The sequence below is a fragment of the Thunnus maccoyii genome, chromosome 19, assembly GCF_910596095.1.
Source record: "Thunnus maccoyii chromosome 19, fThuMac1.1, whole genome shotgun sequence".
Classification (NCBI taxonomy): Eukaryota; Metazoa; Chordata; class Actinopteri; order Scombriformes; family Scombridae; genus Thunnus; species Thunnus maccoyii.
The window spans coordinates 383,338-405,938 of NC_056551.1; the positions used below are offsets into that span (position 1 = coordinate 383,338).

At 37.6% G+C, this 22,601-nt stretch overlaps 1 protein-coding gene and 1 long non-coding RNA gene across 2 annotated transcripts in view; one reads left to right on the forward strand and one right to left on the reverse strand.

Annotated features, from left to right (window-relative positions):
* LOC121886103 (pro-neuregulin-3, membrane-bound isoform-like) overlaps positions 1-22,601 on the reverse strand; it is a 30,467-nt gene that overhangs the window by 4,837 nt on the left and 3,029 nt on the right. Inside the window, exon 3 of the mRNA XM_042396025.1 lies at positions 13-151. Within this exon, the coding sequence (XP_042251959.1) occupies positions 13-151 (139 nt within the window). The remainder of the gene's footprint in view (positions 1-12; positions 152-22,601) is intronic.
* On the forward strand, positions 7,446-12,964 carry LOC121886222. Its single transcript, XR_006092697.1, has 3 exons — positions 7,446-7,639; positions 7,931-7,985; positions 12,767-12,964. It is a non-coding gene; the product is annotated as an uncharacterized LOC121886222 (long non-coding RNA).

The window sequence follows — 22,601 nt, forward strand, 5'->3', positions numbered from 1 at the left end:
TCCATGTCCTACCTGCAGAGAAACTTTGTGCTGCCAGGCATGATTTCAAGGGTGAAGCACTCCCCTCCATTAACACAGTAGTTCTTCTGGCTGTCGCTGCAACGCGTCACATGACTGGAGGTCTTTGCTGTAGTGGTAGTGCTGGTGGCAGCTGCAGAAGACACCCATTATTAGTGCAAAAAAAAGACAGACACAACCTGCATTGACTACTTAATGGAATACTCTACCAAAAACCTATGTTTCAAACTGTTTCAATCAACTGTACCCAACTGTAGTCAGAATAGATTCTACTCTATGGCTCAGTATGACTCCTGCAAATAGATAATTATCAAAATGTCTACAGAAATGTCTCAAACCACTTCTTCACTACTAGACTCACCATCTATATGTTCAATACATTCACACTATTTTAACCAATATATCGCTAAACACACAGTTTCCATTTACATGTGTTTGTTTGTTTGTTTGTTTTGGTTTTTTTGTCATTTGCCATTCAAGACCACAACTGAGCCATAATTTGGTGGAAATATGAGTATGTATTTGGAACATAATGAGTATACAGTGTAGTAGTGTATTGTGTGGCAGAAGAAGGTAGAGAACTTCATAAGAAAAATTTAAAACTCTTTTGTCGTGAAACAAACTGGGTCACTGTTATGAGAGTCAACTGTAACTGTTGTGAATCCAGCCTGAGGAAGCAGGCTGCAAATGTTTCAGAGCCACCTTTCAAGCCTACAAGCAGTGAGTATGTGGAATATTTTGGTCTAGTATTCCTTAAATCACTGGTAGCCAGTTAGTTACACATATTACTTTTACAGGAGGACTTAATTCTGGTAGAATTTCTGCATTATCAAAAGGTGGATATGTCTTGAGATATTGTCCACACAGAAAAACAGTCATTTAGCAGCTAAAATGCGTACAAGTTGTTGCTCTTCAAACACTGCATTAGCACAAAACAATCCCTGGCAATGAGACAGCATCATATTCAGTTTCAAACATTTCCAAAGAAAACAAAGTGATGAGTAATTCTTGAATAAGAAGTCAGAAATGGCAGATGGATATGTATTTCCTCTGTCTGACTCATCTCAGGCCAACATTACTGAATGAAAAAACTTTTTACTGCCACAGCTTTCCAAACACCTATCCCCTCCACAGCATACTGTAGATGAAGATCATAAAATTTAAACATACGTTAACACAATGCCTTATCGTCATATCATTTGTGGCAACACAAAATGTACCACTGGTGTCTGGTGAACACTATAGTTCAAGAGACTGAGAAAATGAGTGACAGAGGGATGAGACGATATACAGTACCAGAGCATGATGTCATAGTATAAAAACAAAAATAGTAAATTGTACAAATATGTGACCATTTGCATCATGGAGCTGAAAAATTGTTTGAAATACAGTAGGGCTTGGGAATACTTTTCGACCTGTGCCCAGTCAGTGCTTGGGCACAGTAGATGGCACTGTTTTCTGCCCTTCCAGTGACTCATGAGTCACAAAACATGACCCACAAGTCACAAAAACTGACCCAAATGTGTGTTTTGTGGTCTGCAGGCAATCTGACACGCAGGGAGTGGAGTCATGGCTGGAGTTAGACAAGAGAAGAAAAAAAAATCACTCTTAAAGGCCCTATACACTTAATTAAAGAGGCATCATACAGCAAACCAAACATGAAAATTAATAACTACAAGTCTGTAACCACATAAGCTACTCCATGCAGAATGAGAATGAAATATATACTTTATCAATAAAAGACTATACTTTGCGTTGCAGATGAGCATGGAAAAAGGATCATTTAGTCAGATATAAAGGTTTTTGTTTTTTAATATCCAGCATAGTGGCACAGGGTTTAGTGGGATACAGTATCAGAAAAAGCCACATTCCGACAGCCAAAAGCAATAATATTGTATGTCCAGAACACATTGACTCAGGCCATTTATTATAAATGGAATTATAGAGAACTAGGTTGACCGTCCTCAAGATTTCCCAGCATGCAACAGTAAGAACAATCACTTTGGTGCTTCTGAGTGTTATTTAACTGTTTTATTTCATTTTGCTGTTGTAGGACATTGTTTAACTAACGTGTCATGGGTACATAGTGGTGGTTGTATTTATGATTACTTATGTTTATTCTATTTAAGAATAACTGTCTAATGGTCAAAGCACCATGATCCAAAGTGATATCAAGGAAAGACTTACCACCTGATGTGACTCACCACACTATTGCTGTAAAGGTGCAATACTCAAGCACATGCATATATTGACTTCTATGGAGGCTTGAGCACTTGCTCATTTGGCCTCCTAGAGAGAAAGTGCCCCTTTCCTGGGGTGTTTTCTTTAAAATAAATAAATACCTATTATGCTACATCCAGTGCGACATAACAACATACTCAGTACCTCATCTTGTTTCTGATTGTAGATGACAGAGAATTTATATCAGTATATGTTAGTGTTAGTAGTTTACCTGCAAGGTTAAGTGACTGTTGTTGACAGAACTCAGTAGCATGGAACTAATGTTTGGCAGGACTATTATTGTCGTCACACATCCCATGCAAAGCAGTTATAGATACTGTCACATAACACTTTTCTCCAAGTTGTTTAAGTTAGTTATTGAGTTGTGAAAAAGGTATGCATCTTTATTCCCCAAAAGTTACAAGATAACGCAGATATGATACACTTAAGAAATACGATGAAATTAAGGACATTTTTCTCCTTCTGCAACAAGTAGCCAGTGAGGTGCAATGTTCAATGTTAGCTAAATTAATCTGAGTTTCTAACTTCAAATTGATCTGCATTAAGTTAACTATAGTCAGCAGTAATGTTGTCATTGTGTCTGTGTTATTAATGTCAGACATTAATAACACTTAATGTATGATTATATGTACAGTAAGCATACATATTTCCTTTCTTCATATTTTATGTGTTATGTTTGCTCAATAGGTTAAGTCCTATTTATCAGGTCGATTTCAGTTTGTACATGTTAATGATGAATCCTCCATCAAGGCAAAAAATAGAGACGGAGTTCCACAAGGTCCTGTAATTGGACCAATACTATTCACCTTGTATATGCTTCCTTTAGGTAATATTATAGGAAACACTCCATAAATTTTCATTGCTATGCAAATGATACCAATCAGTTAACTAAACTCCAAGCATGCCTTAAGGACATAAAGACCTGGATGACCTGCAATTTTCTGCTACTAAACTCAGACAAAAGTGAGGTCATTGTGCTTGGCCCTAAACACCTTAGAAACACATTATCTAATGATATAGCTACTCTAGATGGCATTACCCTGGCCTCCAGTACCACTGTAAGGAATCTGGCAGTTATGTTTGATCAGGATGTGTCCTTTAACTCCCACATAAAACAAATTTTAAGGACTGCCTTTTTTCACTTATTGCAAAAATCAGGCACATCCTTTCTCAAAAAGATGCAGAAAAAAATAATCCACACATTCGTTACTTCCAGGCTGGATTATTACAATTCATTATTATCAGACTGCCCTAACAAGTCTCTAAAGACTCTCCAGCTGGTCCAGAATGCAGCTGCACATGTACTGACAGAAACTAGAAAAAGAGATCATATTTCTCCTGTCTTAGCTTCACTGCATTGGCTTCCAGTAATATCCAGAATTGAATTTAAAATCCTTCTCCTCACCTACAAAGCTCTTAATGGTCAGGCACCATCATATCTTAAAGAGCTCATAGTACCCTATTACCCCGCTAGAACACTGCGCTCCCAGAATGCAGGCTTACTTGTGGTTCCTACAGTCTCCAAAAGTAGAATGGGAGGCAGAGCCTTCAGCTATCAGGCTCCTCTCCTGTGGAATCATCTTCCAGATTCGGTCCAGCTCTTAGTTGTGCTGCTATAGGCCTAGACTCCCGGGGGACTTCCCTTGATGCACTGAGCTCCTCTCTTCTTTCCATCTGTATGTATTCATATACCATTACTGCATGTTACTAACTTGACTTCTTCCCCGGAGTTCTTTGTGCTTTCTCATCTGCAGGAAACACCAGGGACCAGGCTCTGGCCCGTGGCCATGGGGATGTCCTTCTCCAGCCATTACTGCTGTTTGTTGTTGCTAGTCATGTATCTGTTGTTGTTGTTGTTGTTGCTGCTGCTACTCCCCCCTTTCTCTCTCGCTCAACCCAACTGGTCAAAGCATATGGCTGCCCACCTAGAGCCAGGTTCTTCCCATTAAAGGGGAGTTTTTCCTTACCGCTGTTGCCAAGTGCTTGCTCATGGGGGAATTGTTGGGTCTCTGTAAATTAAAGTGTATGGTCTAGACTTGAGGCCTGTATTACGAAGCAAGTTCAACATACCTGGGATATCTTTTCGTTATCTGGCTTCACTGAACCTAACATTGGCTGTCCAGATAAGCAGCACTACGAAGCTGGTTATCTACTTGCTCAGTCGACCCAGGGTTTTACTATCCAGCTACGAGCGCGTACATGTGAAAGAGACGGGGTTGTTCATTATGAGCGACATCATCAGAACCATGAATGAAGTACTTCATATGATATGAGATGAAACATTGATACCAAGTACCTGCAGAAAACGTATGTTTAAGAGACAGCAAAAAGTCATATTCATCCAAGTGAAATGTAAACGAGCCTGTAATCATACAACAGAATAAGAAGATGTAGAAACACTAGCAATAATTTCCACATATTAAAAGTAGGCTTCGGCTTAAAATACATGTAGGAATTATTATATATGACTTAAGTACAGAGAGAGTAATTTTTGCTATTTAGTTGGATGATGAAGAAACCATTCTGAATATGTCACATAAAAAAAGAAAGAAGTAGTTAATGACTGATGAGTCTATCTGACCCAAATGTTGCATTTATAATCATGGGAGCCAATTAACAGTGTGTGGATTATTTTTCTGATAAAAGACAATATTCCGTTTTTATTTCCAATTATCACCACACAGTTGTCTCATTTTATTCTTAGCTGCAGTGATGGAATCAGAGTGTAAAATTATCCACACTGCCAACTGTCACTCCGGGGATAAAATGAATTGTATACTAGCCTATTAAAATGCAGCTAAAATCATTGTTATGTGATTAGTGTCATAAACGATCTCTCTGTTTGTTAGAAGCTCTGTTTTAAACCAGAGTGGAAATAGAAAGTCTGAAACAATAAAATGTTTCTACTGACCTATTAAAATATATATTCATATTAATAAATAAATAATAAATATATATTTTTTACATGTCAGTTTATTGTAAACTCAGGACTTTTGTCCATGTCGGGATTCTGTAGGAATGATTGGAATGACTCTTTTTCTCCCAGGGATCTGACTGGTCAGTGGTCAGAGTGTTGACACATTGTGATCTGATCCTCTGAAGTTAACCTGCTCCGGAGCAGGTTTGCTGTTCAGCATAAGTTACCATGGTGATGAACCCTGGTAAGAAGTGAACCAGCGTCGTAGGACTGAAAACCCAGAGTTAAACCTGAAGTTACCTCACTAACCCCAAATCCTGCTTCATAGTACAGGCCTCTGCTCTATGTGAAAAGTGCCATGAGATGACTTTTGTTGTGATTTGGCGCTATATAAACAAAATTGAATTGAATTGAAATGTTGAATGTTAACTGTTCATTAAATGTTATTTTATATTTAGGCAAATAGTTAAATTCAAGCTCTTTTTCAGTATTTTTGGAGGGAGGGAGTCATTATTGAGATCATCAATAGTGTCTATAATGTGAATTCCTGGATATTAAATGTTCATTGGCAATTTTCTGTAGTGGCCCCAGTAATATTTGTTATTAAAGTGTACTTAAGTAGCATATCACAACATGGTTAAGCAATGTTTGAGTCAAAAAAAGGGTATAAATGTAGTTGCAAAAACAATACTTTCCACTCATATCTCAGGATGTTTGACTTGAAAGAGAACTTATTTTAATTTTAACTAGTTTACATAGGATTAGCATGCTAGGTCTTAGCTAGATGTCTATCTCATAGTGCTGTAGCTAAATTTATGGAAGCAATTCCATCAGTATTGAATTCAATGCCATGTCTCAATACTACAGAGGACTCTTATGCTAATTTTAGTCTCTCCCAAATTGATAATCTTGTTGATAGTGCTGCAGGCTTATTGCGAATAACACTCAACTCCATCGCCCCTTCAACAAGGAAGATTATACAACACGTAATTCAGACCAAGCAATCTGATTGGTCAACTAGACATTTAGAACGTGCCCAAATCAGCATGACAGCACACCTAGCCGTGCAGTCTCTGTTTGTGAAAAAGGCCTCATCACTAAAAATATTACTCGGCCATCCATTAGAACTACAGACCGTGACGTTGCGCTAACAGCAACAGTCACTTCTGGATAGACGACTGGTGGTTGATTTGAATTGCAGATATATATAAACTTGGCAAACTTGTTTTTTTCTGTTTTGATTTGTCTTTCTTTTATGTTTGTGAAACTGGATTGAACTGAACTGATTATGGATTGTGGGGAAAACAAAACGGACCCTTTATCGAGTGGATTGAACTCTGAGACTGGGGCTGGGACGAGTTACACATGCACAAACTCACACACAGTGAAAAATCTGAGCCCTTCACCACTCTTTATTGTTACCCAGCACCCCCATACACAGCAAAACTTAGCTGTTTTCTCTTCAGTTGAGAGTATATCTCAGCTCCCACTCTGGCATCCTCCATCAGCTGTGCTGGTGACATGGCACTACAAGCTTAAAAATGTCTGTGTTTGCAGACATAGTAGCTAAATCTGTCCATGGAAAAATTATTTTTTTCAGCGGATATTTTAGTTACAACAAGACTGAGCTAGCAAAGCAGGTTTTTGTTTATATGTGTGGTATTTATTCAGTTTGGGAAATCCCACGATCTCTAGAAAGCACTAGCTCAAACTGGCTGGCTGACTCAACAGGGACAAGAAATCATCCCTGTTGCTAGGTCGTTACTAATGGTCAGTCTACTTGCTGGAGTAGTAAACTAGGTTTCGTTACATAGGAGAGAGGGGGAGAAGAAAAGAGAGAGAGAGCGAGAGAGAGTGAGAGAGAGCAAGAGAGAGCAAGAGAGAGCAAGAGACAGCTCGGATGCTCATGTGCTCGTGGACAACAACCAAACAGAGGGTTAGAGAGATGCAATGATTATCAGAATGTTGACAATAATCTTGTTGGCAGGACAGGCATGGTTTTTACTTGGTAAAGCATCTCTTTATAAATTCCAAGTGGGTCATCATTGTTGATTTTGACAGACAGTTCAGTAAGTTTTGTGCTTTTCTTGCTGGATCTATGGACTAACTGCCTGTTACACATCAGATTACACTGTTTTAGGACCAAACTAGCCCTTGATCTACGTGGGACCTGCTTGCTAGCACTACCAATCAGCTGCTAACGTAAACATACACCAGCTTTTTTGCCAGTCAGCTGTTCACCACCTTGCTAGCCTAGCCAAACTAACTGCTAAGCTAAAATGCCTTGCTGGGTTGCAGCAAATTCGAGAAGGCTAACAGGAATATTCAGACCCTGAGGGAAGATATCAAGCGTTTGTCTGCTGAGCTCCATGTGATTTTCTGGGACCCATCAGTGCGATCATGTCCTACCTCAACTCCAATCGTTTGACTCCAATTACCAAAAGTCCCTGGACAGAAGTGGTGGTAAGAGGTGCTAGGAGAGAAAAAACTTGCTGACTCTGTGTGCTCCAGCTGTTGAACCACTTTGCACTGCTTGACAATGAGATAGTTTGTCCTTCTTCCTGGCACATTTACGTAATTTCCTTGTTGTGGCTTTATAGAACACATTAAAACTTCATATGGTCATTTTCGGAATTTCACTGGTTATACGTAAGAGCAGTCATCAGCACAATCTGACCCAATAGGCTCAGTCTTTATATGAAAGAAGAGGGGCCGTCACTACCTTTCAACACAGACTCTCCTTGTCTATTGTAGGCTGTGGACAGGACATGGAAGCTCCTATTGTGTCGAGTGAGCTGTCAATTAAAAGGTCAGAGTGCAACTGTCATTTTCATACCAAGATATTGCTAATGTTTACCTGCTAACTCAAGTTATGATGGATTTTAAAACTTAGGCACATCTGCCGATATTACAGATGGTTTTCCTGTTAACTGGTTATCTTACAGTGAAGTGTGCTAGACCACTGAGTCATGTGGCTTTCAGCATAATTCAAATACCCAAACACACAGCCTATTTCGAGGCAAAAACAACCACATTTTATCTTCTGGGTTTAAAATACCTCTGCTAGATTAACTTGTGACCACTGTTATTGTAATGATAGCAGCTACACAAGCCCAGTTTGTTGCGCCTCTTTAGTTAAACATTTTTTGAAGATTAGAGGTTATAATGTCTGCATCAGTATCAAGAATCTTAGTTTTCCAAAAATATGTTGCATGAGCACCCACTTAAACATAGGAGTTGTATACATAGCATAATTTGTGCCTGCAGGTGGGCTGATGGACTGTTAAGAGGTTAACAACATGTGATCATCTGACATCATCTGAGTTGCTTATTGTAGGTGACCTTAACCTTGACTGGTTATCAAGCAAATCAGACAGACTTAAAGATATTTGTCTTGAATTAAACCTGTGTCAGCTAATATCCAAAGCAACCAGACCAAACATGAAGAATCTTGCAAAATCTACATTAATTGACTTTATTCTAACAAACCCTTATTCTAACAAACAACTATTCTGCCTCTGATGTTCTTGCTGTGGATATCAGTAACCACTGCCCAGTAGTTTGTGTCAGAAACCCTAGAAAAATGGAAACCTTATCAGTATTTATTAAAAAGTGAAACTTCAAATATTTCAACACAGAGAATTTCCTCAATGATATATATCACTCAAATATTGGAAAAACATCTTCTTTTCAAGACCCAGGTTCAGCACTGCATTATTTTTCACATTTCACATATTTTTAAACATATTTAGCCTTACTACTTACTGACAGTCATGCTCCTCACAAAATATTTAGAAAAAATACAACAGACCTCTGGTTTTCTCCTGAACTTGCTCTAGTTATACATAATAGAAACAAACTTTGGTCCACTGTTTCTGCCACAGACACTGACCGGCAGAAACTTGGACAGCAAAGGAACTGTGTCATCACCTTTATAAGAAAAGCAAAATCTGACTATTACCTATCTGCCTTCTAAAAGTACAACAGTAACAGAATCACATTCTGGAAATTAATAAAATCCTTAAAGAAAACATCCCCCACACTGCTACCACCAGTAATTAATGGTGAAACTGAGCCCATTATTAATAAAAATTACATGGTTGAAGCTTCTAATAACCATCTCATTGCATCATGTAACATGTTTGATAACCTGTCCACACAAACTGTCTAAGGCAACACTCCAAAATCACAAGATTATTCCCTTCCTCCTGACTTAATAGCAAATTTTGACTCAGACCTGTCACATACTCAGAAGTATATAACGCACAGATAAATCTAACACAAGAAACACAAGAAAGTGTCCTGGTGAAGAAAGCTTTGACCACCGGCTCCTATGCCTCAGTGCTCCTTTTATTACTGCACATCTTGAACACGTTTTTAATTCAACCTTTACTTCAGGCTAAATTAATATGGAAGGCAGCTCAGGTGCTTCCATTGCATAAAGGTGGTGACAGTTGTGACCCGGACAACTACTGGCCTATATCCAAACTGTCCTGTCTGTCCAAACTCCTAGAATCACTGGTCAACTCACAACTACATGGTTTCCTGGAGAACAATAATGTCCTTCAGCCATAACAGTCAGCCTTTAGACCAGTTCACAGTACAATATGCTGCTTTCTGTGGGTTATTCAACATCTTTAGTTGAGCTCAGAGCTAATAATCATGACACCAAATCACAGAGCAGGTTGGCTTTAAAAGTTCATCATACTAACGGTGAACGTGGGAAGACTGGTTTCTGGTACTATGCAACTTACTACTTAGCTTACTACTAAGCTTAGCTTAAAGTCAGAGAAAGTTAAAGGGCCCTGCTTCCTGCTGACTTCTTTTTAGCTCTGAGACTCTACTAAATGTGTTCTTCAAGCTCCATTTGAACTAATGAAAAAGTACCTTACATTAATATATAATTAAACACATTTCAATATGCAAATTAAAGGTGGTGTAACTGCAAAAAATCTGCGGAATTCCACTAGAGTGAGACAGTAATACACTATTTCCACTACGCTCTTAAGCTAGCTATTGCCTTTTAGTGGGACTAGCTAATTGGACTAACATGCAAGACCACCAAAATAAATGTTTCAATTATAGGGAACATGTTGGTAAAGTAGATAAATTTAGCCGAAGCTAAGGCCAGCTATGGCTATCTCACCAGCTAGTTTTAAATGATTTGGCTGGCAATTATCTATATTTTTCTTATGGTTGTTGGGCCTCAATCATGGGGTCAGACAAAGGCAGGCCAACATGTAAACTCTGAAGCCTCCTACTCTGGACTGCGAGGGAAAAGTATGTTGCTTCGTCAGTTAACAACAAGTCAACTTGTGTACAGACTACTGTTCGTCTGCCATCGCAAGGTCACGTGACATGAGCTGACCAGATCACATCCGCCATTTTGTCACCCATACACACACTCATACACACACACTCTTGCTTATATGTTTTGACCATACACAGCTGCTGTTTTGTGTGTTTGTGTTTTATTAGTATTTGTTAATTGTTAATTGAAACATTTGTTGACTTTGTTGATTCTTGTGGAGATTAATACTGTTATAGCTTTAAAGAGAAGTCTTTTGTCATTATTGTGCATGTTTACTGTGATAAGTGGCTGATTGAGAGAGTCAGAGCTCAGACTTGCACCTTCACAGTTTACTTGGGGATGCTGATATCCCAGATATTAGCTCTCCTAAGTGAACTAATTGTTAAAGAGACTACCCTATTGTTTGGTTATTTGTCCCGGTCTCAGGTGGTGCCCCATATTATTAAGTAATATTAATAATTTCTTGATTTTTTTAATTCATAATTATCTCAGATGATTATTAATTATTACTAATAACCAAATGCACTCCTGCCAGATCCAACATGGTCAACAAATCTCATGTTTGAAGCCAAACCAACAATGAACTCATCCTACTTAAAAGTATTGTGTGTGTATCCAAAGCCTGATATATCTTATTCCTCTGTGCCATAGACCTCTGTTGTCCAAAAACTATTAAAAACACATATATGAGTCACACCGTTGAACTAGGTGACATGTTCATCGCTGAACAGTGACATTATGAGCAGTGATAAAATTGCAACTCTCAGGAAAGAAGTTCCTTTTAGACTATCGTCATGGATAAGAATGACCGAATTTTAGTCATGTTGTGTAAGTGAAAAAAAGGCAGTCTTGGTGATTTCTTTGATGTGCTGCTCAAAAGAGAGGCGAGGATCAAACATAACTCAAAGATTCTTGGCTGTCACACTTTGTGAAATCACACAGTTGTCAAGAGTTACTGTCACTTGATCAAATTGGTGTCTGTGTTAAGCAAGGCACAGTTTTATCAAAATCTGGAGGCAGGAAATTCCAATTTTTCACAGCAGCCGAGCAGTAATTTAGTAATTTGAGTATGATCATAAGCTTTTATAGGCACATACAGCTGAGTATCATCTGTGTAGCAATGGAATTAATTCCATGTCTGCATATAATTTGGCCAAGAGGTTAAATATAAAGCAAAAAAACCAGAGAGCCAAGAACACAGCCTCAGGTCCTCCATATTTAACATCAGAAATTTTAGATGTAATATTATTATAGCAGACACACTGTGTTCTTTCAGATAAGTAAGACTTAATGTTACGATGTTAGAATTTTATTTAGCAGATGCTTTTATCCAAAGCAATGTACATATGAAAGTCAATATCTTATAATCAATACTTTAATACCTTATACAAACAAACTCTAAAAACTCTGAACAAAAAGCCAATGCATTTCCATCACTGTAGGGTACTGGAGAAATACAATTTACTGAGCTTTGAGAATTTTAGATTATTCTCAAATTTGTGCCTAGTAAATTTTAAATGGTTTGGCCCCTCCTACACTACGTCACTTCGTGTATACTCTCTCAGTAAGTTCTATTACGTCCTCCAGAATATCCTCTATACAAGATTGTACCATACTATTTTGTCACACTGCATTTAGGCAGTCAGCTTTCTCTGTGAAAGCCACAACTCAGTGGAATGCCCTACCTGATCATGTGAAGAGCTGCAGTTCCATCAGTACATTCAAAACCAAATCAAAAAAATCTGTTAAAACTACTCAGCTCTGTAACCACTGACTATAAATTTCATCTCATGGTCTTCTCATGAACGCAAATAATCTTGCTTTTAATTTGACAAGCTTACATTATTAATTTCTAGTTGACATTGTGGGTGCGTGTGATGTGCTATTGCATGTAGCTTTGTATTTTGTATTATGTGTCCTGTGTGTTTTTTGCTTTGCACTGTTTGTTATTGTGCTGTTATTTGTTTTAATTGTGACCTGCCAAAGGGACTGCAGATAAATATTAGCTATTAGCTAACTCTGATCTAGTACATCAAATAGTAACATTTATGTTTAACACTGTACATGGTCCCAATAAATACATAAATAAAATAAATACATCACAAGCAAGGATCAAGTCAGGAGAGAACAATGTAAGTGTCATAAAGCTAAGTTCATGTCCGATAGGATGTAGGTGCCAATAGGCAATGCACAGAGGCAATTGTATTTGTATTTGTATTTGAAAAGTGGAAATCAGCGTAACAATCCTGTTTTTCTTTTCATTATACTTATAATTTTAGGATTTTAAAGTGTTCTTCAATCAACTATTTTGCAAAGTAGGGTTCCTAGACCAGGTCTGAAACCCCGATCTCCCAGACCACAGACGACTACGCTGACCACTCAGCCAAAGCTCAGCTCCACTAGACACACAGACCTGCAGCCATTAACACATTCATGATACAAAGACAGACAAAGTGGAGCAGAGAAGAAAGACAGAGAAAACAATGTAACCTTGCTACACTACGAGTCCAGACCTGACAATTTTTTCTTCCCGAAAACAAATAATTCTTAAAATATTTGTACAAAATAAATATTCATAAAAACCCACTATTTGTTCTTTTCCAAATACCATATCTGGATTCAACTCCATTTTGAGTCCCCCAGCGCCAAGATCAAAAGCTATATTATAGCAATCGGTTCATGTAAGCCAACCGGGCCATTCCCCAGAGACAGAAAGCAAGGAAACAGGTGTTTCTCCATCACATATTACACCACCACTACCAAGGCAGGTATCCAACTCCTAAGAACATGGCTGTGTTATTAACCCACCCTGGATTTATTGTGAGCCTTGCTGGCTGTTTGCAGACCAAAGTTTGCACCTTTCTACAATGATGTCTACAGTGCGGGTCAAAGGAATTCAAGACTGGCAATATTTGTCAGAAAGGACTGACTCACATGAGCAGTGTTGTTAATGACTTTGCTGAGCACAAGGCCCATAGGATGATCTTCTAATGGGTAGGTACAGGTTTCTCTTTGATATGAAGTGGGATCAGGGATTTAAGGGTATGCAATGTAATTGTTATTGGTGCTTCAGCTGCTGTCCGTGGTGCTGATCGAAGGCTGGTTTGCAGGATGGGAGTATCATAAGTTGGAATAAACTGAGTCTGTTACCCTGGACAAAGCAATTCATCGCTGATGGAGATGGATTCAGAATAAGAGCCTCAAATGAGTTGACTGACTCACTGGTGTGGACATGCTTGGGTTGTCACAGAGTACTAGTTTTCTGATTTAACTAATGTTGGAGCCTATTCTAGCATCTGTTGGGCAAGAGGCTAGGTATTTCCTGAACAGGTCTCCATTTTATCACAGGGCTGACATGCATATAAAAAGACAACCATTCACTCATACTAGCAAATTAGAGTCTTCTAAAATCTGAGATGATTTCAACAACATCTTACACTTATTCATGTCTATGATAAATCAGTATTGTAGAACAAGAGCAATACTGACAACATCAACAACATGTTTCCCTCTTTTCATGTTCAGTTAAATGTACTCACTTTCATAACTGTAGATATACCAAATGATTAGGCAATATCTGTTCTTAAAAAAAATAAGGAAATAAGCCTCCGGGGGTGAATGATACAGTGAGTACTATACTGCCAATATGTTCTGTATGCATTATCTCAGCATTACACATTTCAACACTGCAACAAGAAGCTACCTCAAATTACTGTTCTAGATAAATGAATGAATAACAAGACAAGAGATTATGTAGCTTAGATGCATTGATCAAGGTGCAAGATATATGCAGCACAAAAAAGGCTGCATCAGAGCCTGCACTTGCTCATGTCTTTATTGAACATGGACTCTTAATACCATTGTTTCAATTGACTGACCTTCAATAAATAAATAGAGATGTACATGGAGTTTGATGTGCAGCCTATACACAAAATTAATTGCCTTTAATTGTCAAAAAATCAACTTGCTATCAAAGCCATTAATATTAGTGCATTACCCTGGAAATATTAATCAGTAATCAGTGCATGCATTAGAAACAAAAACCAAGCAGTAACATCCATAAATCAGCAAACTAATATGAACAGTAAATTTTGTTATTTGGCACCAGTTTAGGACAAGTGTCTGCAGTACAGTGAGGTGTGTCAGAGGTGCCACAGTTACCAAGCTGAGGTGTTTCAGTTGCTCAAAGCAGAGCAGCAATTTTTGTCCTAATCATGCCCAATGGAGTGCAGAGAAGAATGCAGATATCCCTGCTTAGTTTTTGTCAGTGGATCAGAAACATTAAACCAGTGAGCAGTGACACCATGCTGGAGGAGCCAAAAGGCTGTTTCATTTCTCTCCTGTTCAGGTTCTTTGGGCAGAGCTGGGGTTGTATTTGCAAAGTAATCAGTGTGCTGCAGTGGATGGTGTTTCTGTCAAGGACAAACTATGATGCATTGCATCAGCAGAAATCTCTGCCTGCATGATTATCTGGAATCACTGAAGTCACATCTGTCAAGGTGAATATTTGTATAAAATAATCTAACTGAATCAAAAATGTTAACAGTAAAAATCAGACACTTAAACAAAACATTTGGTAAGTGGTCCCTGAAACAAAATTGTGACAGATGTTACATGACAGCCGGTCCACTGAAGGGGGATTCACCAACTAGTGAACTATTAAAACCACTACACAACATTGTGGACAATGGTTGACTAGTTGTGGATATTATGACTTTGCCAACATCACCAGATTTACACAGTGTTTCGACAAAATTCATTTTGGAGTGGCAATACAGAAATCCCTTGTGCTTATTATTACTTTTTTCATTCAAATCTGACAGCAGTCGTCTTCTCATTGATATGCCATTGACATCAGAGGGTACATAGTTTTCTGTTCTGCTCCTTTCATTTAGTGGTAAGCTGATGTTGATGCGTAGTGATAATGTTGTTACTAGGTTATCACCTCCTGCATGTGTTTCACAATACACACATTTTAACAGGAAGGTAGTCACAAGCCTTTAGTGAGAAACAGAGAGAGAGAGAGAGAGAGGTAACTTCCCATTCATTCTCTATCTCATTTGTGGAAAAAAAAGAGCAAGCGCTGCATCCAACCAGATGTTGTTCTTCGCTGATTGTCACACTGTGACAATCAGCGAAGAACAACACCAGCGCACACTGTAAACAATCCCATTGTTTACAGTGTGCGCTGGTGTGACACAGACCAGGGCGGAATATCTAAACACATATATATACTTACATACAGTACTGTGCAAAAGTTTTAGGCACTAAAAGTAAAGTGAGAATGCTTACAAAAATATTGCTATATAATTTATCAATTAACTTCTCACAAAGTTGAGTAAACAGCAGAAACCTAAGTGAAATCAATATTTGCTGTGAGCAGCTTTGCCTTTAAAACAGCACCAGTTCTCCACGGTACACTTTAACACAGTTTTTCATGGTAACTTGCAGGTAGGTTGTTGTAACCATCCTGGAGAAAGAATGTTCTTCTGTGGATTTATTATTTAGGCCATCTCAGGTGCTTCTTCATGTAATCCCAGATTGACTCCATGATGTTGAGATCAGGGCTCTGTGGGGGCCATACCATACAGTCTGTTGCAGATTGTATGGTATGAAGACTCATCATTCTTCTTGTAGCTGAAAATAGTTCTTTATGACTCTAGCTGTATGTTTGGGGTCATTGTCATGTCATGAATAAATTTGGTACCGATCAGACACCTCCCTGATGGTATTGCATAATGGAGAATCTAAACATCTAGGGTGCCTAAAACTTTCGCACAGTACTGTATATATATATATGCTGTTCTCAGATTTTTAATTCCCAAATATCCATATTGACCAAAAAGATCAGTTGGGCTTTACTATATACTGTATTTACTGATACTATTAAGTTTATTTTATATACTAATGTTCACAGTGCAGTATTTAGCACACAGGAAATTAATGTGTTGTATGGTTTTATAGTACAATGTACCAGGCATGCACCAAACAATGTCCATCAAGTGGCAGCTTTCCAGCACTACTGCCAATTTTTAATTTGTTAAACTTCCCAAATGTGACTAAAAATATTTTTCCAACTATTAATTTTGGTACTTTTTTCCAAGCTATGACTTGAGGTGACCATACATTTTTTCATTTTTTATTTTATTGTAATTTGTTCTTATGCAAAGCACTGTGGGACGACAATCATCAATCAATATTCATAAAATAACTGATTTTCTAGGGCCTTCAAATATAAAACCTCTACTAACATCAAATCCTACTATTGACATTCTGATAGACAGCACTTGGTCACACAATATTAAAAGTCTCCTTTTAGCACTTACATCATTCATTTTGCAATCTGTGTGATTCACTGCTTCATCACTCAAACTAGAGGTCCTTCATCTAAGTAGGACAAGTGAGGAGAACCTCATTAATGTGACAAATCCAGTCTAGAGAACTTCCAGCATTTGTTACCCAACTCCTTCAAAAGGTGAGTTTATACTTAGAGGGTAGTACTGTCAGCAGAATGAGAGGGGACATAATGCCTTACTGACTTGAAGATAATGATTTCACACACCCTAAAAATTGATCTTCCACTGCATCAACTCAATTAAAAATCAATTTTAAGAAATATTAGCAAATCAAATTTCCTGTTCATTGGCCGAATTGGCCGGTCAGATAAATATGTAACTCTGAATTCCAGTGGAAAGGGAAAAATCCCCAAAGTCTGCAGTTCAAAAGTGATGAATGCAACAGTAAGTGAAACTAAAAAGGGAAAGCCTAGGTCAGCTCAAGAAAAATTGCACATCAACTGCAGTCTAGCAATCATAGGATATAGCCTAATTCTATAAATGATAGTGTTACATGTTGAAGACCAAAACAGTTTGGTAACCTGTTATTGAGAAAGGAAGGAGATTCTGACGATTTCAAGTTATTATATACACTCAGTAGCCAGGTAGAGTCCACCTACCTAAAACTTACACAGTCTAACACAACTGCCCTGTTGAAACCTTAAAACTGTCCAATTTCCATATTCAAACTGCGTGAAAATATTATGCATTTGGATTGTGAAAACATATTTTGGAAACAGTTTTGAAAATTTAGCAGGGTATATATTTTTTTCTCTTTTGACAGAAAGCTAGCAGTGCTATAGGCTAAACATATAATGAACATACAATACAATGGACACACAAAGATAGTATTGATCTCGGTCTTCTTATCTGACTACAGGTTTAATGCCAAAGTAACACACTCCCTAAATTATTTGTGATCTTGTTCCATTAATAAGATTTGAGTCAGAGTATTGTCGTAATATTTAGGCAAGTTTAAGTCTTCTTGATTTCGATACATGTCCTGTTAACACAAATTGGCTAAAGTAGCTAACGTTAGTCCAAGTGTGTACCGCTCGTGTATCCAGAGTGTGAAAGACACCCCCCCGCACTCCTTATTTGGAATGTCCTAGCTCCAATTGGAAATGATCGTGCTGACTGTTAGCAGGAACTCTGGAGCTTCAAAGGCTGCATTTGAAGACCAAATGCATCTTTTCCCAAATTTGAAAGATGCAACAGATGGATCCATCACAGCTCAACCAAAAGCAGCAATGGCAGAGATTTTGAGCCAGCCTAGGCTGCTATAATTTTCAAATGTAGGACTGTTAATATGTCGCTTTATTAAGTTTTAATATTTTTTTCAGTCAAGAAAGTAACCATGTAGATTCCCAATATGTGGTCAGTTTATCCAAATAACGCCTGTTTGCAAATCTGCTCTGATGTTCTCGGAGATGTGTGGAGCCACTGGCTAGGTGAGACATTGAAAACATTAGTTTGTCTGAATGTAAAGTGAAGCTTCATGTTTTTACTGGACAGAACAAAAGCACTGCCTTTGGGGCTCTATATGTACAGATATCACTACATTTCAATAAACATAAATGTATTAAATTGAACAGATTAGTCCATATTATTTATTTTATTTTATTTTATTAAGCTACATAATAGTTTGAATTTTTGTTATAGCTACATTACAGACTGAATAACATAATGTACTGCATCTTTCTTTCAATGAGGTCATGTTTTGTGAGAAAAAAGTGTTGTAGTGTGGAGCTTTACAGTACAGTCATGTAGTTGTGTTGAAGCTGAGCTGGTGTCAGCAAGTGCGCTGCTGCAGAGAGAGGCAGAGGAGAGGAGAAGAGAGAGAGAATGGACAGGCTCTTCTCTCTACTTGAAAGATTAGTTGAAAAATAAAACATATTGAATGAATTAAAATAGAGAAACTGTACATTGTTTGCAACAGTCTTTACAACAATTTATAACATAAATAAATTACATAAGAGGTGGAATAATAGGGTGTCTGCAGGTCTTTAAAAAATATTACATTCAGTTTTATAAATGTTAGGCCTTAGAAGTTGTATTTATGTATGTGTGTTGCTGGACCTGGATGGGCTGCCATAATAATAAAATTTTAATTTCTGGCTCCATTTCTACTAGCTGTGTCCTGATTGTCGGCTTCAACTGTCAAGGTTGCTAGGTGACATGAGCAGTGTTTTGTGAAGCAAGGGTAAGGGCGGGAGCAGCTAATGACGCAAATAGGAAATCTTCTGTAGACCAGACCATTTCATTTAACAACACTTGGTTCAGCCTCTAAAGTCTACAAAGGACAAGCCTTTGTAGACCACGTCCTTCGAACAGTGCAGCCCCTGAAATGAGACACAGCTTGGGTTTCAAACCAGCTCCAATGCAAACCAACAGGTGACATCACAGTCATTGTGGTCACAATCATTAAATTGGAAATTATTGCTCCGATAATATCATTTGAAAATTTATAGTAGCTTTAATGTATGCCGTGTGGGTGTTGACTGACAACTGTGACTGACAGTTGTCTCATCTACTGCTCTCCCTGGCTCCAGGACTTGCATTGAATTGGACTACTGTTGCAATATTTCACTAAGTTTAATGTTACTTGATTACAGTACCTGCCCTATTAGCATAATATAGCTAAAAAAAAAAATAATGTTACCCAAGTATGCACCACTCAGCGTTCCCAGTAAGCTAGCTAGTTAGCTTCAGTCAACCGTAAACTGCAATTCTGGGCTTCAAACTAGCTCCTATGGCAAGCCATTTTAACATTTAATAACTAGATTGGACTTGCATTGCAGATATCCGTAATTCAATTCTCCCTAGTCAAAATGAACATTTCAGATATCCACAATGACATTCTTCCTGGGACAAATTACATCACTTTTGCCATTCATGTGTATTGAGCTTTCAGTTTCAGATATCCACAATTACATTTTTGATATCCAGAATGAACAGAATTATTTCTTACTAGACAAAACTCCCATTTCAGATATCTACAGTCCAATTGTTACTAGTCATCATTTTAATTTCAGGTATCCAAATTGAAAAACCATTCCAGATATTCATAATGTAGTTTTGAATATCCAAAAATACATTTTGACTGGTAAAAATGTCATTTTTGATACGTATAACTGCAATTTTACAAGGAAAAATACAATTGTGGACATCTGTATAAATATAGTAGATATCCATAATTGTGATTTTTTTCTATCCAGAATGCAGTTTTAGATATCTGAAATTGTGATTGACATAGAATCAACATAGGGTTGCAAGTTGGGTGGTGTTTGGTTTTGGCTCGCCCATTTTCAAATGGTAGCCTGGTCAAAAACTTTAATATATTACAGCAAAACAGTACACTAAAACATGTTTCTGAAAACATTTGAGGTGAGAAAAAGGCAATGCAGTAAGTGAATCTTGATTATATTTGATCAGCACTGGCTATTCTGGATATCAAAAATGCAATTGTGAATATCTGAAAATGAAAGTCCAATACACATGAATGGCAAAAGTGACGTCATTTGAAATAACAATTGTGGATAGGAAGAATGTCATTGTGGATATCTGAAATGTTTTTTTGACTAGGAGGAATTGAATTACAGATATCTGCAATACATATCAAGTCAAGCTAATAAATGATAGAACAGCCACTTATACTTTTTAAGGATTTAAAGATATCTTGAATAAATTTAATTTTGACTAGGAGAAATAAAGCTTTAGATGTCCTGAAATACAATTTCAACTATTAAGAATGTCATTGCAGATACAGATGGGTGACAAATTAAAGGAAAAATCAACATAAAGGGTCTCAGTAAGGTGTTAGGCCACCACGTGCCACCAGAACAAGTCTCTGAATTCTTCTGGAGGGATGACAGCATTCTTCCAAAAGATATTCCCTCATTTGGTGTTTTTATGATGGTGGTAGAGACTGCTGTGTAACACGTCAGTCCAAAATCTCCCATAGGTGTTCAATAGGGTTGAGATCTGGTGACTGCAAAGGCCATAGCATATGATTAACATCATTTTCATACTCATCCAACCATTCAGTGACCCCTCGTGCCCTATGGATGGGGACACTGTCATCCTGGAAGGGACCACTGCTATCAGGAAGAAATGCTTCATCATGGGATAAAGGTGATCACTCAGAACAACTTTGTATTGATTTGCAGTGACCTTTCCCTCTAAGGGGAAAAGTGGATCCAAACCATGTCAGCAAAATGCCCCCACAGCATAACAGAACCACCAGATCCCCTCACTGTACGGGTCAAGCATTCAGGCCTGTACCGTTTTTTTTGTTTGTTTGTTTTTTTTAATTTGTCACCCATCTGTATCTCTTATTGCCATTCTGACCTGTCTAGTTGTTAAATGTTAAAACAGCCACTTATATGTTTTATGGATTTTTTGATATCTTATATTTATTTTTGACAGGCAGGCTACAAACAAAGTTGTAGATATTTTGAAATACAATTTCTAATAGTACGAATGTTATTTTGGAAATCTTAAATTACCATTCTGACTAGTGAGAATACAGTTTTGAGTAGGAGAAATGCTATCTAAACTGTAATTACAGATGGGAGTGTGGTTCAATTAAATGTTAAAACAGCTTGCCATAAGCCATAAGACATCACACCTTGCTACGTCCATCTTTATGTGCAATCTATGATCACAATCAAACAGTTAGCAATTGCTCTTTTTTTAAACATAACCACACTCTTTTGAACAGTCGGGCTGTTGTGGAAACAGCTTTAATGTAATACTGATAATATATATTCTATATATATAATAATATATGTTCCATAATTGTAATACTGTAGATTAGGAAAACTACCTGTGGAAACAGGAATAACAGGAATAACAGAAATAACAGCACCAACAGCGGTGGTCTATATTTATTCATAAAATAAAAATATTTCATGTGTGCAGAATCAGACTCATGAATCATGAAAACACCTTTATATCAAAAATATAGCATACAGCAGCACAGTTGCAATGTCTCCTATAATGTCCACCGGAGCCTGAAAAAAGTATCAGGCTTTCACAAACTAGTGTTTTTTATTGCTCCTTCACGTCGGTTCTCTTCTTTCAGCAATGAACAGATTTTAGTTGTCTATTTGTGTTATTTCTATCAGTTGTAATCTGTGACAGCCAGACGCAGGTATAGATCTATAATCAGTATTGAAGCAGCAGTTGTCAGATGTCAGGTGTTTTGCTTTTAAACTTTTATCTACATATTGATAGCTGACTACTAATGAAATGGAGAAGGAGGTTGTGCTTCAACAATTGGATTCTCAGTGGAGTGCTAAACCCAAAATCCAGTAGGCATGTTCCAAAAATATTAAAAAATGGTAGCACATCTCAATTTTCTAGTCAGAGAGGACAAAATATTAACATTTCACTTGTTTATTTGGCTCACATCACATTAGAAAAATGCTTACGTGTTTCAGCACAGAGCCTTCTTCAGAGAGTTTTAAGTATATAGGTTCAATTCAGTCATATATACAAGGGCAGAGTTAGTACACAGCTGGGAGTTGGACCCAATTATTTGGGAATCACCCTTCTCATCCCATGGTTCTAGACACAGGGACCAATCTCAAGTATACAATGAAATCTTATTTAAATCTTATTACATACAAAATGAAACTTCACAAAACACTGCTACTAACCATCGATTCCCCACTAAGAACATACACTAGATGGCAATAAAGGGACATAGAGATTACAAACAGTTTTAACCTAAAAAAAACATGCTGACAAGCTACTACTGACTACTACTATTTGA